Genomic DNA, 13,113 nt, shown 5'->3' with positions numbered 1-13,113 from the left:
AGCGACCATGGCAAAGGTGACTATGAAATGGCCCAGGGTGAAACCCAACCTCCCCCACTTGCTTTCCCTCCCCCCATGTCTAATCAATGTCTCAAAGCAGTTGATGCTATCATGAGCATCACTGAGAGGAATCTGGTTAATATGTGACCGGATCATCATCAGCTCTGTCGTTTCTTGTCTATCCGTTGTTTGTTTGCCTGGCTGGACCTGTTGCAACATGGGAATGCTGTGTATTTGACAAAGATAAAAATGTGTCTTAAAGTATTTACTTAAAGAATCTTAACTTGCCTGGACAAACCATGCAAATGTTGTACTGAATGAATACCCATAAAGAATGTAGTGAAGTTCACAAAAAAATACTTTTCTTTCATGTACAAACACTAAATGAGAATTTTAAAGAATAATCTATGCAGTTATTGTTTATGTAGACTACCCTTTCTACTTTTTGTGTAAAACGTCGTTTTGTTTGTTGTTTCTATTTAATTTAAAGGAATCAAATTACAGGAGTGGTCTACCTTGAGTAGTTCAGCAGTAGTAGTACTGTTATAAGTAGTAGTAGTAATAATAGTAGTAGTAAAGATGTTGCAAGCATGCACTGGAACTCAGCATTAGTCCATACCAGGACTGACTGCAGTGCAAAACTCTGCCCCCTGGCGGATTAGCTTTGTGTCACATAGCAGCTCTGATGAAACACGGAACAGAACACCTTGTTCAGGTAGCCTAATTGTTCAAAATTGATATGATTCTTATTTTGAGCAAAAGCTTAATCTCCTCTTGAACTGGAGTAGCCTACATACGAAATATGCCGGAGAAACTTGTTCCGTAGAGTTCAAACTCATGTGGAATTAGCCAAGCAGCATACACTACATTTGCTCAACAAAGTGCCACTTTCTTAATATTGCTTTATTGCAGTTACGTCCCTGTTGTGTGTTTTTTGTGTTTACGCGTGAGGTTTTGCCGTGTCTTGGAAAACAGAAGGCATCACATGGCCCAATGAATAATGGGAGGGTTAATCTCGTGCATGGGACAAATGGGACTTTCGGACCCTCCCGTGGAGTCACCGTGCGTCGCCAGTTTAACAACCGAACCAACCACGTTTCACGCTCTTTTCGGTGGTAGAGAAAGAGAGGTGGAAGCGAGCAAGGACTGATAGATAAGCCGGAGGACGGCACCCAAACTGGTCGACCGTATATTTCTTGGTAGTGGCGAGAAAATGCAACGGCTGCCATACAAATGCGACGGCTTTTGAAACACCGGTGCCTAGAGTCGTTGCAGTTTGGATTCTTTTCATTTTAGATTTGTTCCTCTTTCTTGAAGGGTCGTGTATTTTGTTTGTTTCCTGCGTTTCCAAGCGATGGTGGCAACATTTCGGGAGGTGTTTGCGGAAGCTGTACCAGTGTTTGCGGAGCAGGTTGAGAATGCAAGTCTGGATGTAGCTGATTGGAGTACCAGAGTTGGTGATCAGAGCGCGGAGGGGGAGGAGGGGAGATTCTGAAGGGGGTTTTTCTGTGTGTGACTCTTCAGCGGCCATGTTAACCAAGAAGCCCTCCGCTGCCGTCTACTCATCTGGTAAGGAAGCTAAAGCCTAGAGCCAACAGGGCAAAGAAAATGATACAAAAAAATAAATAATGATATGGCATTAGTGATCGTACTTAATACTACACTTTGGCTTCGGATTTCGTTGTGATTTATCTTCAAAAACATTTCTATTTCATTTTATGCCCATTTCGCGTTTGATTTTGTTGCAGCCGAAGCTGTTTGCGAATTGGGCATGGTTCTTGTGGCCGTTCTCCCAACCCTCTCATTTTAGTCGCCTGTAGGCTATTGTAGTTTTCCCCAAATAGACAGTGGTAAAGAATGTCAATGTTTAATCATCTATCCAATAAAGTGGATCTTGCAATACCGACGGAATCAGTAGCGCTTTGGTGTGCTTTCGCTAGTTAACAGTTCCCGTGAGTTCCAGTAGCCTAACATGTAATCATTTTTTTTACCGAAACTACACTGTAGGGAACATATGGTTTTACATTTCAAATTGACATTACATGCTTCTGTGGACGAATAATGTTTTGGTTTATAAAGTAGGCGAGATACATAACGTTACATACATACCGTCGCCTATAGGCTATTTACACCTAAAACGACCGTCTGGGCTCCAAAAAGGGCGTGCTGATGTGCTATAGAATACTAATGTCATGTATACATTATACATGTATACATACAGGACTAGCTTTAGGGTTGGGCTGTTGACTGCATTTTCTGGCAAACGATTTAGTAGCATTAACGCTTCGTTTTATTCTCCCGATTTGCAGGCAAAGGGGGTGAGATCTGCCAGCTAGAGTCTTCCCCCGGAATCGGCGTCGGGGGTCTCCGGCCCGCAGTAGGGACCGACCCGACATCTCCAGTCACATTACCACCCCTCAGGAATACCAACTCGCTAACAGTAAGGACACATTAGTTTCACGATTCTCACAGCGAGACGGTCTGTTCTTGGGGCCCCTAGCAGGCGGTCGCTAAGCTTACTGATCGCCGAGACTATGGAATCATTCACACATGTGTAGCATGGAGTAGCTTGTCTCATAGTACTGAGTTAGACTATGGACTGTTGTGAAATGGTCACATTGTTATGGTTTTGTGCTAATTCTGTGCATGTCAGACGAGTTTCTTTGCTTCGTGTTGAACGTAGAGCGCTGTGTAACAAGTTGCCACGGTCGTTGTCACGTGGGATGTACAGTTTTGGCCATAAAGCTTACACAGCTATACACAAACTGCCAGACTTCTTTGTAAACGTATCAAATCTCCGCCAGGAAAGTATACATACCAGAGCTCTTCGGACCTCGGTTTGTGACGGGGAAGTTGTGTATGTGTATTCAGAGGCGTTTTCCATTATTTTGTTCTGAATCCGTTGAGGCACCGTGCACACGGTGAAAACCAAAACGTACAAATGCATGCTTGACTATGGGAATACCCCCAACACACACACGCACGCGCCCACACACACACATACTGAAATCAAGTTCGCAAGTTTACATGTAATGTACTATGTAATTTAACTTTTTAACATTGCAATAGTCTACTGTAATCACTTCATCAGGGCTGTTTGCTAATGCATTGTGTGGAGATGTTTCGATGTGTGGGGGATGGGTAGAAATCCAAGCAGTCGAAGTAAAACCGTGAGGCAGGGTTTGTGCTTAGGGACTGTTGACTAAGCGAGGTCTCCTAGGCTTTACTTGTATATGTAACATATCTGCAAGCTGTTGGTCCATGCTTTCGATGAACCACTAATTGCGTATTAGCACAGCCAAGCCAGTGTTTCCAACGCAATGTCTATGTGGGAGTATGGTAGGCTATGTCGTGTGTGCGTGCAGACTCATGAGTGGATGGTGTCTTTCGCCTCTGTAGAATGGAACTCCTAAAATAAACCTATGTGTGATTTCGTGAATGCATCGAATAGATTTTACACGCTATCTAAGCGCATTTGGAAGCAGGCTTTTTGCTGTACTGTACTTGGATTGATGCCATTTGAATCCAACCTGGCTGCATGCAGTCCTTTAAATATCCCATCAGCCTAATGCTGGTATATTTAGGCATGGAGAAAGCCTAAGCAGGTTGAGTGTGGTAGCTTGGAGGCCTGTATAGTCCGTTTAGAAATGCACTAGTGCAGGCCATCGATGTCAACGTGGAGGAAGGGGCAGTCTGTTTTTGGCTGCGGTTTGCAAATGGGACCACCAATACAAAAATAAACATGACTCCCCCTCCCCCTTCTCCACCCCCATCAATAGTCATGTGCCAGTTGCATTCACATTTCACGCATACAGTTGACAGTTATCTTGGCCCTACATCTACCTCTTTCTGCAGACACTGTTCTGTCTGAACGTGACAATTTTAAGAGCAGTCCTAAGGTGTGGTTACTGGAAAATTATTTGTTGCGGTATAAGGAAGCGGCAAGAAGAAAATCAATCAACCATTACACATCTGATTCACGAGGAGAGGACAACATGAGTCACTGGCTGGGTGAAGAAAAAAGTTATTCAAGGAATGTGGGATGGATGTTATGTATGGGCCTTCGGATGTTTGGATAGATCCTTTACTTTGATAGTCAGTGTTTTTTTCCCCATCAGATGATACTACAGCGGTGTTGTTTAGCTGCGAGAGAGCGCTGCATGGTTTGACACAGTTTTGTAAATGCAGCTCCGACCATTTAGTTAATCTCCTACACCGCGGTGAATGTTTCATTTTTTGGCTGCGAAAAGGCCTCTGACAAATGCTGGACTTAATCACAGATTAGTCACTGAAACCAAAACATTATGGCAGAACAATCCAACATGGAGATCTGCACACACATGAAGAGATCAATCTGGCACTCAGTCACGTTTGACACATAGTGGCTCCTCATGCCATTGAGCCGTGTTTGTTATTACAAACTACCTACTGCAAATGTAAAACACCTAGACAGGTCGTAATAATGACACGACTGGTTATTCCTTTGACAATCAAGCTGTATTTGGCAATAGTTCCAACTTGAAAGTTGCATTTTCCATGCCTCTACAAGATCACCGCTCTGTGCCATGCCTCCGGCTTGCCTGGGCGTCTGCTTTGGGCACCGGGCTTGCGGGCTCTGGGCGCATGATGCCATAGACACGGGGCCACGTGGGCAGTTATTATTATAATAACCCTCCTAAACTCTGCTGCAGGTCACTGGGTTCATCCACTGGTGGTGGGATTTGGGATGTGCCCTCCCAAATTAACCACATCCTCCTCAGCCTTCCTACTAGTGCCATTCGGCAGCCTGAGGAAAAGGTGTTTTGGGAGAATGTTTCACTTGCCGAAATGGGGCGAACGGTAGAGCATACCCCCACCCCAACCCATATATGCTCCATGGTAGCTCAGTGGAGAGATGGAGAGGGTAGAGGTGTTTTAAAAACAATTGTCACGCCTGCAGCATTTCTGTAGAGCCCTGTGCGCGTCGTGTGTGTGTGTCTTTTGTTCGTCTCCAGTTGTGTCCTCAGCAGCTGTTACCATGGACGATGCCCTCTCTGTGACACCCCCCCCCCCCCATTCCCCCCCAGAAACCCACCTGTCTGTGATCCTTCGGAATTAGCTGGCAGAGAAGGTCTGCCTAAGAAGCTTTTTAAAACTTTTATTCTTTGTATTTGTCTTTATATTCTCTGTTCAGCACTTGCCCGAGAGCCTTTTTAATGTTACTGTTATCTGTCTAATCTCAGTCCGAAGTACAGTCATCCATTTAGAATAATACAATGGTTCATCTTTGGAAATGGTTCCGACTAGATATCAGATGACCTTTGGTATGAAAATGGAACACACTGATCCAATAAGAGAACCGTTGGATGCCAATTTTTCACAGTTAAAAGCGTTGTGTAAACCAGGTTCAACAATTTCAGCAAAGACGATTAAAGCCTGTGCCATTTATGGGAAGCTAACTAGCTTTTGAGAACATTCTCTTGTCAGATTAGTGTTTGTTATGTTATTTGTTTTTTCATATGGCATTATATAAGTTACTCTGTCAGCAAGCCAAGTAGAAAATAGAGTTTACTTATGATTGCCAAAGAAATTATTGGGTGGATGGCAGAAGATGATGTAATGGCTTTAAGTTGCAAGACCATAACATTACTAGCTATCAATTATGTCCTTGCAAACGGTCCTTTCAGCTAATAATCAAACATAAAGACTAGCCAGTTTGACTGCAAATGAAGTATCCCTAACACACCCTAATTAGAAATGAACGTCTGTGTTTGCTAGTATTTAGGAGTGTAAATATAAAACTATTTTGTTTTGGCCTTCATCTGTTGCTTGTACTTAAGCAAATTGCATGCTCATCAAGGCTCAAATGGGGAAAAAAAGCATTTTTACACATCAACCCGCCCCTTCCCAAAGTGCAAAGGATCAAAGAATCTGTGCACAGGGTGAAGTGCCTGAAATTGCACAGTAGAGTTGTTTATGACCCTAGCCTCTTTCATGGTAGCTGCAGTGGACATGGTGTACATGACTGGGAGAGTTCAGAAGTTCACCAGAGGAGCATATATATATATATATATATATATATATATACTTGTATAGTGCAGCCTGCTCAACAGAAAGCCCCCAGTATCTCACCACCACATAATATGCACGCCTTGTCTCAGCTCACTTTCCCTAAAAACCAGACGGAGAGGTTAGAGTGTGTTAAGTCACACAGCAGTGCTTGTCGTCTTATCGGGCGGGTTTTTGGAGAAGTGTGAGCTTGATACTGCACTCAATCTGTAAGCAGGGGTGTGGAAACGTCAGAGTTGGCCATCTGGAGGATTAGAGTCTGCCTGAGCCTGAGTGGATCTGAGTGTGCCAGGCAGGCCTCTTGTATTGCCCTTATATTCCCAACTCCGCGTCTGGATTAGAACTCCCTCTGTTTGCAGTTGTGTGTATGAAACCACTCCAGTTTAGGAGACGGGTGCCATTAAGTGGATTATAAACAGTTCCCGAAAAGGGAAATAATAATAACAGCAAAAAGACTTGATGCTAATCCATTAGGACACAAAGCTACATTTAAAGAGATCTGACCGAAAGTCAGGCAATTAGTGAGTATTTAAACAGATGGAAAATAAACATGGCGGGGGCAGGGCAGGGCAATGACAGGCCAGTTGTTTACACATGCAAGGGACGGGTAGACGTCTGACTGGTGCAACAGGATGCCCCAGTAAAAACAAGCTGCTGAGGTAATCACATCATCAAGGAAGTGTGCATCTTGGAGGGGCGTAGGGGAGGGGCTAAAGGAAGGCAGGAAATGCACATCCAGGTCTGTTTGTTTGGAGATATGTCTTGCCTCTGTAAACATGAAAACGTTTTGGAAAACAATGTCTGGGGTCATGGCTATGGAAAAGTTCACAGAGAGAAAATGTGCTCTGAAGTTGAGAATACATTTAAGAAATGTAATCCAAAGATGATAAATAGATAAATAATAAAGTAAAGTGGTATTTCAATAGTCTTTGGCACATGCCCTGTGCATTAGCGGGTTTTATGAAGCATGGGAGATGGTAATGGTGAGAAAACTCTCCTTCGTTATTAGGACAGAGAACAGCCTTAAGGCAGCAGATGCACAGTTTGAAATGTTGGAATGTTGAAAGTAGGATTAAAAGACATTAGTGATTGTCTTAAAGGTCAGAAGGGTTACAGAAAAGAATGACAAAAACACCTGAAATGTTGGAATGTTGAAAGTAGGATTAAAAGACATTAGTGATTGTCTTAAAGGTCAGAAGGGTTACAGAAAAGAATGACAAAAACACCAGTCTTTTCACTGCTTCTATTTCTAAAAATAGAAGATTAAATAATAAATCCAAATAAGTGTCATTTTACTGTAATATTTGAGACAGAAATCTTCAATCATTCAAGAGAGTTCAAGAGAAAGAGTACACTCCCTATAAAAGATGGACACCAAATCCCTGGGACCAGGTTATGTAACATTCAAAATTAAATTATGTGAACACGGAGTGTAGTGTGTCATGCAACTCACTGATGCTTAAGTGTATTTATGTCTCTGAGGTCATATCTGTTAAACTGAGCCGATCATGTAAGGTCAGTCATTTCTGAAAGAAGTCTGTTGTCATAACAAGTGAAAGAGGTGTGTTTGTGGTGTGCGCACACTAGGCCAGCCATGTCTGTCCAGCAGTTTCTGTCTGTAGGTCGTGGCAAGTAAAGGGAGTCTGCCCTTGGGAAAAGCAGAACTTTTTCATTGTCCCTCAACAAGCCATATTTGTCAGCCACTGCCTCACATGTTACTCAAGCCTTACAGCAGGCTTCCATACACCGTATCCTGGATGTCTTAGGGCCAGAGCCTCGATCCCTCCTTCCTTCCTGGCCTATTCAGGGCAGACAGGCAGTGTGCTTGTTGATTTCCTTCCTTTTTCCCCGGGTGAAGGATTTTATATTTGTATTCCACAATTTTGACTGTACACTCTGAAGACAATGCTGAGGCCCGTGGTGGTTAGGGAAAGGCGTTGTGGGTGATGGCGGGTGTAGGGAGAGGGCAGCTCGTTACAGTTAATCTAGGTGGCCCAGGGTGACCCACCAACGACCGTGTAAGGGGAGGATTTTACCAGCGCACGTCAGAGCTGACCGCTGTTGGCCCTTTCCTGCTGTTAGCCCGCCGAAGTGTTGTGACTTGAGAGGAGGACACACAGACTCACAAGGCCCCAGTTAATAAATGCAAGAGCTCAGTTTGTTACAGATAAGCAGGTTGAAAGTGTTTTGGCTTCAGTGTTTCACCAAGTCCATCAACTCCCATGGCAGATGCTTTATGCATTTATTTACATCTATAGGTCAAGAGAATTGTAAACAAACTTGATAAAAGGCTTGAAACCAAATCATTTCTATATGCATTTTTGTATTTTGACATCAAAGACTTCACTATGCATCCTTTCATTACTTGGCATTGAAAATCCTATTTTCAGCATCCAGTAATCTTTCCAGTTCTTTGTTCAGTTAATCAATGAATACTGTGATGAATTTGTGGTGCAATCAATTCATTTGATTTCTATTTCTTTTTGTGTTTGCCAGCAGGTGGGAGGCAATAAGCACACAATGAATGACCACCTGCACATCGGGAACCACCAGCAAATTCACGTTCAGCAGCTGTTTGAGGAGAACAGCAACAAACGGACGGTGCTGACCACGCAACCGAATGGGTTGGCACCATCGAACCGGACAGGTCTCCCGGTGCCGGACCGGCCTCAGGAGAGCAGCCAGTGCCGGCAAGGCAGCTCCACCTCCATCAAGTCCACAGAGAGCAAGCCCAAGGCCACCCCGTTGACACCGGACCAGTCCATGAAGCAGTACATGGCCAAGCTGTCGGCCTTTGAGCACCAGGAGATCTTCAATTACCCTGAGATCTACTTTGTGGGGCCCAACGCCAAAAAGCGACCGGGGGTCGTCGGCGGTTCCAACAATGGGGGCTATGATGACGATCAGGGCTCATACATCCACGTGCCCCATGACCACCTTTCATATCGCTATGAGGTGCTGAAGGTCATTGGCAAGGGCAGCTTTGGACAGGTGGTGAAGGCCTACGACCACAAGACGCACACACACGTGGCACTGAAGATGGTGCGCAACGAGAAGCGGTTCCACCGGCAGGCGGCGGAGGAGATCCGTATCCTGGAGCACCTACGCAAGCAGGACAAGGACTCCACCATGAACGTCATCCACATGCTGGAGCACTTCACGTTCCGCAACCACATCTGCATGACCTTCGAGCTGCTCAGCATGAACCTATACGAGCTCATCAAGAAGAATAAGTTCCAGGGCTTCAGCCTGCCGTTGGTGCGCAAGTTCGCTCACTCAATCCTGCAGTGCCTGGACTCGTTGCACAAGAACCGGATCATCCACTGCGACCTTAAGCCGGAGAATATCCTACTGAAGCAGCAGGGTCGCAGCGGAATCAAGGTGATCGACTTTGGCTCCAGCTGTTACGAGCACCAGCGGGTCTACACCTACATCCAGTCTCGCTTCTACAGGGCCCCGGAGGTGATCCTGGGGGCTCGGTACGGGATGCCCATCGACATGTGGAGCCTGGGGTGCATCTTGGCGGAGTTACTCACAGGATACCCTCTCTTGCCGGGGGAAGACGAAGGGGACCAACTGGCCTGCGTCATCGAGCTTCTTGGCATGCCCTCGCAGAAGCTTCTGGACTCATCCAAGCGGGCCAAAAATTTTGTCAGCTCCAAGGGGTATCCCCGCTACTGCACGGTAACCACCCTGCCTGACAACACGGTGGTGCTGAACGGGGGACGGTCACGCCGGGGCAAGCTACGGGGGCCCCCAGGGAGCAAAGACTGGGTGACGGCGCTCAAGGGCTGTGACGATCCCCTCTTCTTGGACTTCCTCAAACAGTGCCTGGAGTGGGACCCTGCCCTGCGCATGACGCCAACACAGGCCCTGCGTCACCCCTGGCTCAGGAGACGCTTGCCCAAACCTCCCACGGGAGAGAAGACTACGGTAAAGAGGATCACGGAGGGCACTGGTGCTATCACGACCATCTCCAAATTACCTCCCACTTCTGGCTCGGCCTCCAAGCTAAGGACTAACCTGACACAAATGACTGATGCGAATGGGAATATTCAACAAAGGACAGTTTTGCCAAAATTAGTCAGTTGAGCACATCTAATTTATTTTTTCTTTTTTTTTCTTCTAACGATGGAGATATTATCTTCCAAGTCAGTTGGAAAGCTGAGCAAAGCGTGAGTTGGTACATCTAAAGTATAGATGAACTGTTTCATATTCACTACAGTTTTTGGTTTTTAGTAGCACTATTTCACAACTATAAAAACATTAGATTCAATTAGATTGGAATGGCCAAGTGAAAGGGAACAACATTTTAAGTTTGCCATCTCAGGACTGTGTGCAAGGCTGCAATGTGTCAGCTTTCATACAAACTGGTCTGTCACTTAAAAGCCCTAGGCAGTTATTACAATCTTTTTCTGTAGCATGAGAAAAAGAAAAGGCTGGTTGCAATTACATTATTTTAATATCTAAATGAATGGATTTTATTTCAGTTAACAAGGAGTTACCTGTGGACTTTTTACCGCTTGGAGTTGGGCTATGGGTTTTTAAACAGGGTTTTAGTTGACTTATTTGCAATGTGTGGCTTATCTTTAGCTATATGTGTTTTAGTCTTTTGTGTGTTGGGTGTGCAGGTTATGAAGTAGGTCTGTTGTAAGGATGCTATTCTTTATGAGACTGGCAAAGTAATACAAATATAATGGAAATCGGAGGTTTCGACTGTTATGAGATGAAGTTCAGGAGACAGTGAAAAATGTTTACACAAGACTAGGTATGTGCCTACAACTCTCTTGACATTCCTTACGTAGCTGAAACAAGGATGGTATAGAGTTCTGGTTCAACTTCTGCTCCTCTCTGCTGTCAGATAAATGACGGGAGAGGAATGGCATTTTTACCAGCAATGAAAGGAATGGCATTTCAGCAGCAAGTGTTTTGTACGCAGGATAGGTGCTGTGAACATAAAGTCTAAAGGAAACATGTCGGTGCTTTTACCTTTTTGTAACGTGTTGAATATGTTTTCATTTTTTCCAGACGAAACTTTCTCTGTTCTTTGACCAGTTCTGTCTCTTGGCGAATGATTTGGAGGTTCTGAGGGAAAGGCTACAGGGATGACGCTGAATAGGCTTTTACATTTTGAATGCAGTGGCTTATGAAAAAACTATTGAGTATTGCGTGTAGCAGTAGTAACAAGTTGATTGTGATGTGCTTACACTCTTAAAAAAGGCAATTACTTGAATTGATGAGTTTTTGGCTCCTCAGCAGAGCCCATTGCACCTCTCGATGAGAAGAGGATGGTTGAAGAGTTGCGACTTGATGGAGTGTCACTTTGGATAATAGCTTGACCTCTGTCATCTTATTGGCCAGATGTAGCGTTTTTGATTTTCTTTTTTAGTTGTTTTCTCCCTTGTTGACTGTTGCTGAGCTGAAGAAAGGTTTTTCATATCCTATATCCTTTTATGGGCTTAAAAGTGCAGGACCAGAGTTAAGATTCTTAAATGTTTGTTCCCTTTCAAAGCCAAAGTATAATCATTCGTGAGGAATAATACAAGTAAGTAATGTAGAGCTGTATATTTACACCCCAAAGGTGTCATGAATTGAGAAGTGTCTCAAACTAAAAAAGATCCCACATTGGCCATTTTCTGTTGTAGGTTTTATTTTTTATTTTATTTTTTTTGATTCATCATAGTGGTATTGATCTAACTGACTTGGGTTTTAAAGCTTTGAAAAAAGAGATGTTTTATTTATTTATTTCATATAATGTTTCTCAAAGAAGAGCTAATATAAACAGGAATAGAATGTGTGCTGTTGGCTTGGTAACCATGGAGTGACTTATGATGTAATGCACAAGAACTCGATCTGCCACTACCTGGAGACTCTACACACAAAAAAGGAAAGAAGGCAATCATGTCTTATTCTCTTATTTTGTGGACATTGGAGGATGGCCGCTGGCATTGGACTTTCGGGGAGTCGGGGAGTGATGTCGGGCTGAGGCACACACTCACATGGGCATACTTGCACCCTCGCCGCTGGTTGGCACCCTACCTGCCAAGCCCATACCTGCACACCGTCCAACGCGCCGACAAGTACAATGGCCCTCCTTGTTCCTCTGATGCACAGTGAGCTGAGACGACTGGGGAGGCGGTTTGTCCTTGGACTATTTACTTTTTAATTGTTGTTTTGTGGATTGACCGTAGTGGGGAGTTATTTGTATCCTTAGGTTTTTAATACAATGTGCCTTTGGTTATCAATGCCATTCTTTTTCTTACCCAACAGTAAAGCCCCCTTGACCTGCACACACAGGCACATGAGATCTAGAAATATATCAAGGTGATTTAAGAGCAACACCCAAAGACTCTCTCTTAGCCATGAAATGGTATCTGGGAGACAGAGGCCACTCAATTTGAGATGTTTTTACAAGTTGTTTACACACAGGGGATTTAAATCCTCGCAAAACTGAGAATAAGAGCTTTCTCAAGGACCCTTTGCCAACCGGGAAATGTAAGTAAACAGATAGCCATCAACTTTGCAGCACTGCGATAGCGACAGCCATTGCTGCACCTATCTTGTCTTAACATCTAGGTATCCAAGGGGTTACATTTGTCTTCAGTTTTGCAACTCTAGGGAAAAAAAACACAATTTATTAATATTTTACCTCAGACTGTTGTGATAATTCTTGTGACTATCAACCCAGGGCATTTGGTATATACCAAAGTGCATTCCTTTCTATGTTTGTGGCTATGTTTGGGGGGGGGGGAGGGAGGGGGGGGGGGATTGGGGCGGGTAAGCAGAAGCCAGTGGATTTTTCTCTTTATAATCAGAGCAAAAGGCACTTGAGCCACTTTTTTGTCTCTCTAAGGGCCATATCTGGAGAACGCTTGTCTTCAGTCATGAAGGAAACCAGAGGGGTCGGGGGAGGGGAGGCTAGGGCGTAACTGCCCGTTAGTTACACCAACAGTTGTTGTGAGGTGAATGATGTAGCATAACTCCAAAACGTCTGTTTGACATGGATGGATGTATCCTCAATGCAGTGAAAACTGCCCCCCAACACCCCCTCTCCCCTCCCCAAAA

General features: G+C 44.4%; 1 protein-coding gene across 2 annotated transcripts; it reads left to right on the top strand.

Annotated features, from left to right (window-relative positions):
• The first annotated feature begins 1,130 nt into the window (after positions 1 to 1,130).
• On the top strand, positions 1,131 to 12,775 carry dyrk2 (dual-specificity tyrosine-(Y)-phosphorylation regulated kinase 2). Of its 2 annotated transcripts, none has more exons than XM_080834881.1 (3): positions 1,131 to 1,569; positions 2,310 to 2,440; positions 8,548 to 12,775. In XM_080834881.1, exons 1-3 carry the CDS (start codon positions 1,530 to 1,532, stop codon positions 10,138 to 10,140), a joined length of 1,764 nt encoding a protein of 587 aa, XP_080691007.1. In that variant the 5' UTR covers positions 1,131 to 1,529; the 3' UTR covers positions 10,141 to 12,775. The 2 variants fall into 2 exon arrangements, with proteins under 2 accessions (XP_080691007.1, XP_080691006.1); XM_080834880.1 differs by having other exon boundaries at positions 8,545 to 12,775.
• Positions 12,776 to 13,113: the final 338 nt, after the last annotated feature.

Source organism: Sprattus sprattus (assembly GCF_963457725.1).
Source record: "Sprattus sprattus genome assembly, chromosome: 3".
NCBI lineage: Eukaryota > Metazoa > Chordata > Actinopteri > Clupeiformes > Clupeidae > Sprattus > Sprattus sprattus.
Note: the sequence above shows the minus strand (reverse complement) of the source record. Positions and strands in the feature narration are given on the sequence as shown.

Excerpts from the sequence above, each read along its gene's own strand:
- dyrk2 (XM_080834880.1), top strand. The coding sequence starts at position 1,530 with ATGTTAACCAAGAAGCCCTCCGCTGCCGTCTACTCATCTG. Across the intron at positions 1,570-2,309 it reads CGCTGCCGTCTACTCATCTG|GCAAAGGGGGTGAGATCTGC; the intron begins GTAAGGAAGCTA and ends CCCGATTTGCAG. Across the intron at positions 2,441-8,544 it reads GGAATACCAACTCGCTAACA|CAGGTGGGAGGCAATAAGCA; the intron begins GTAAGGACACAT and ends TGTGTTTGCCAG.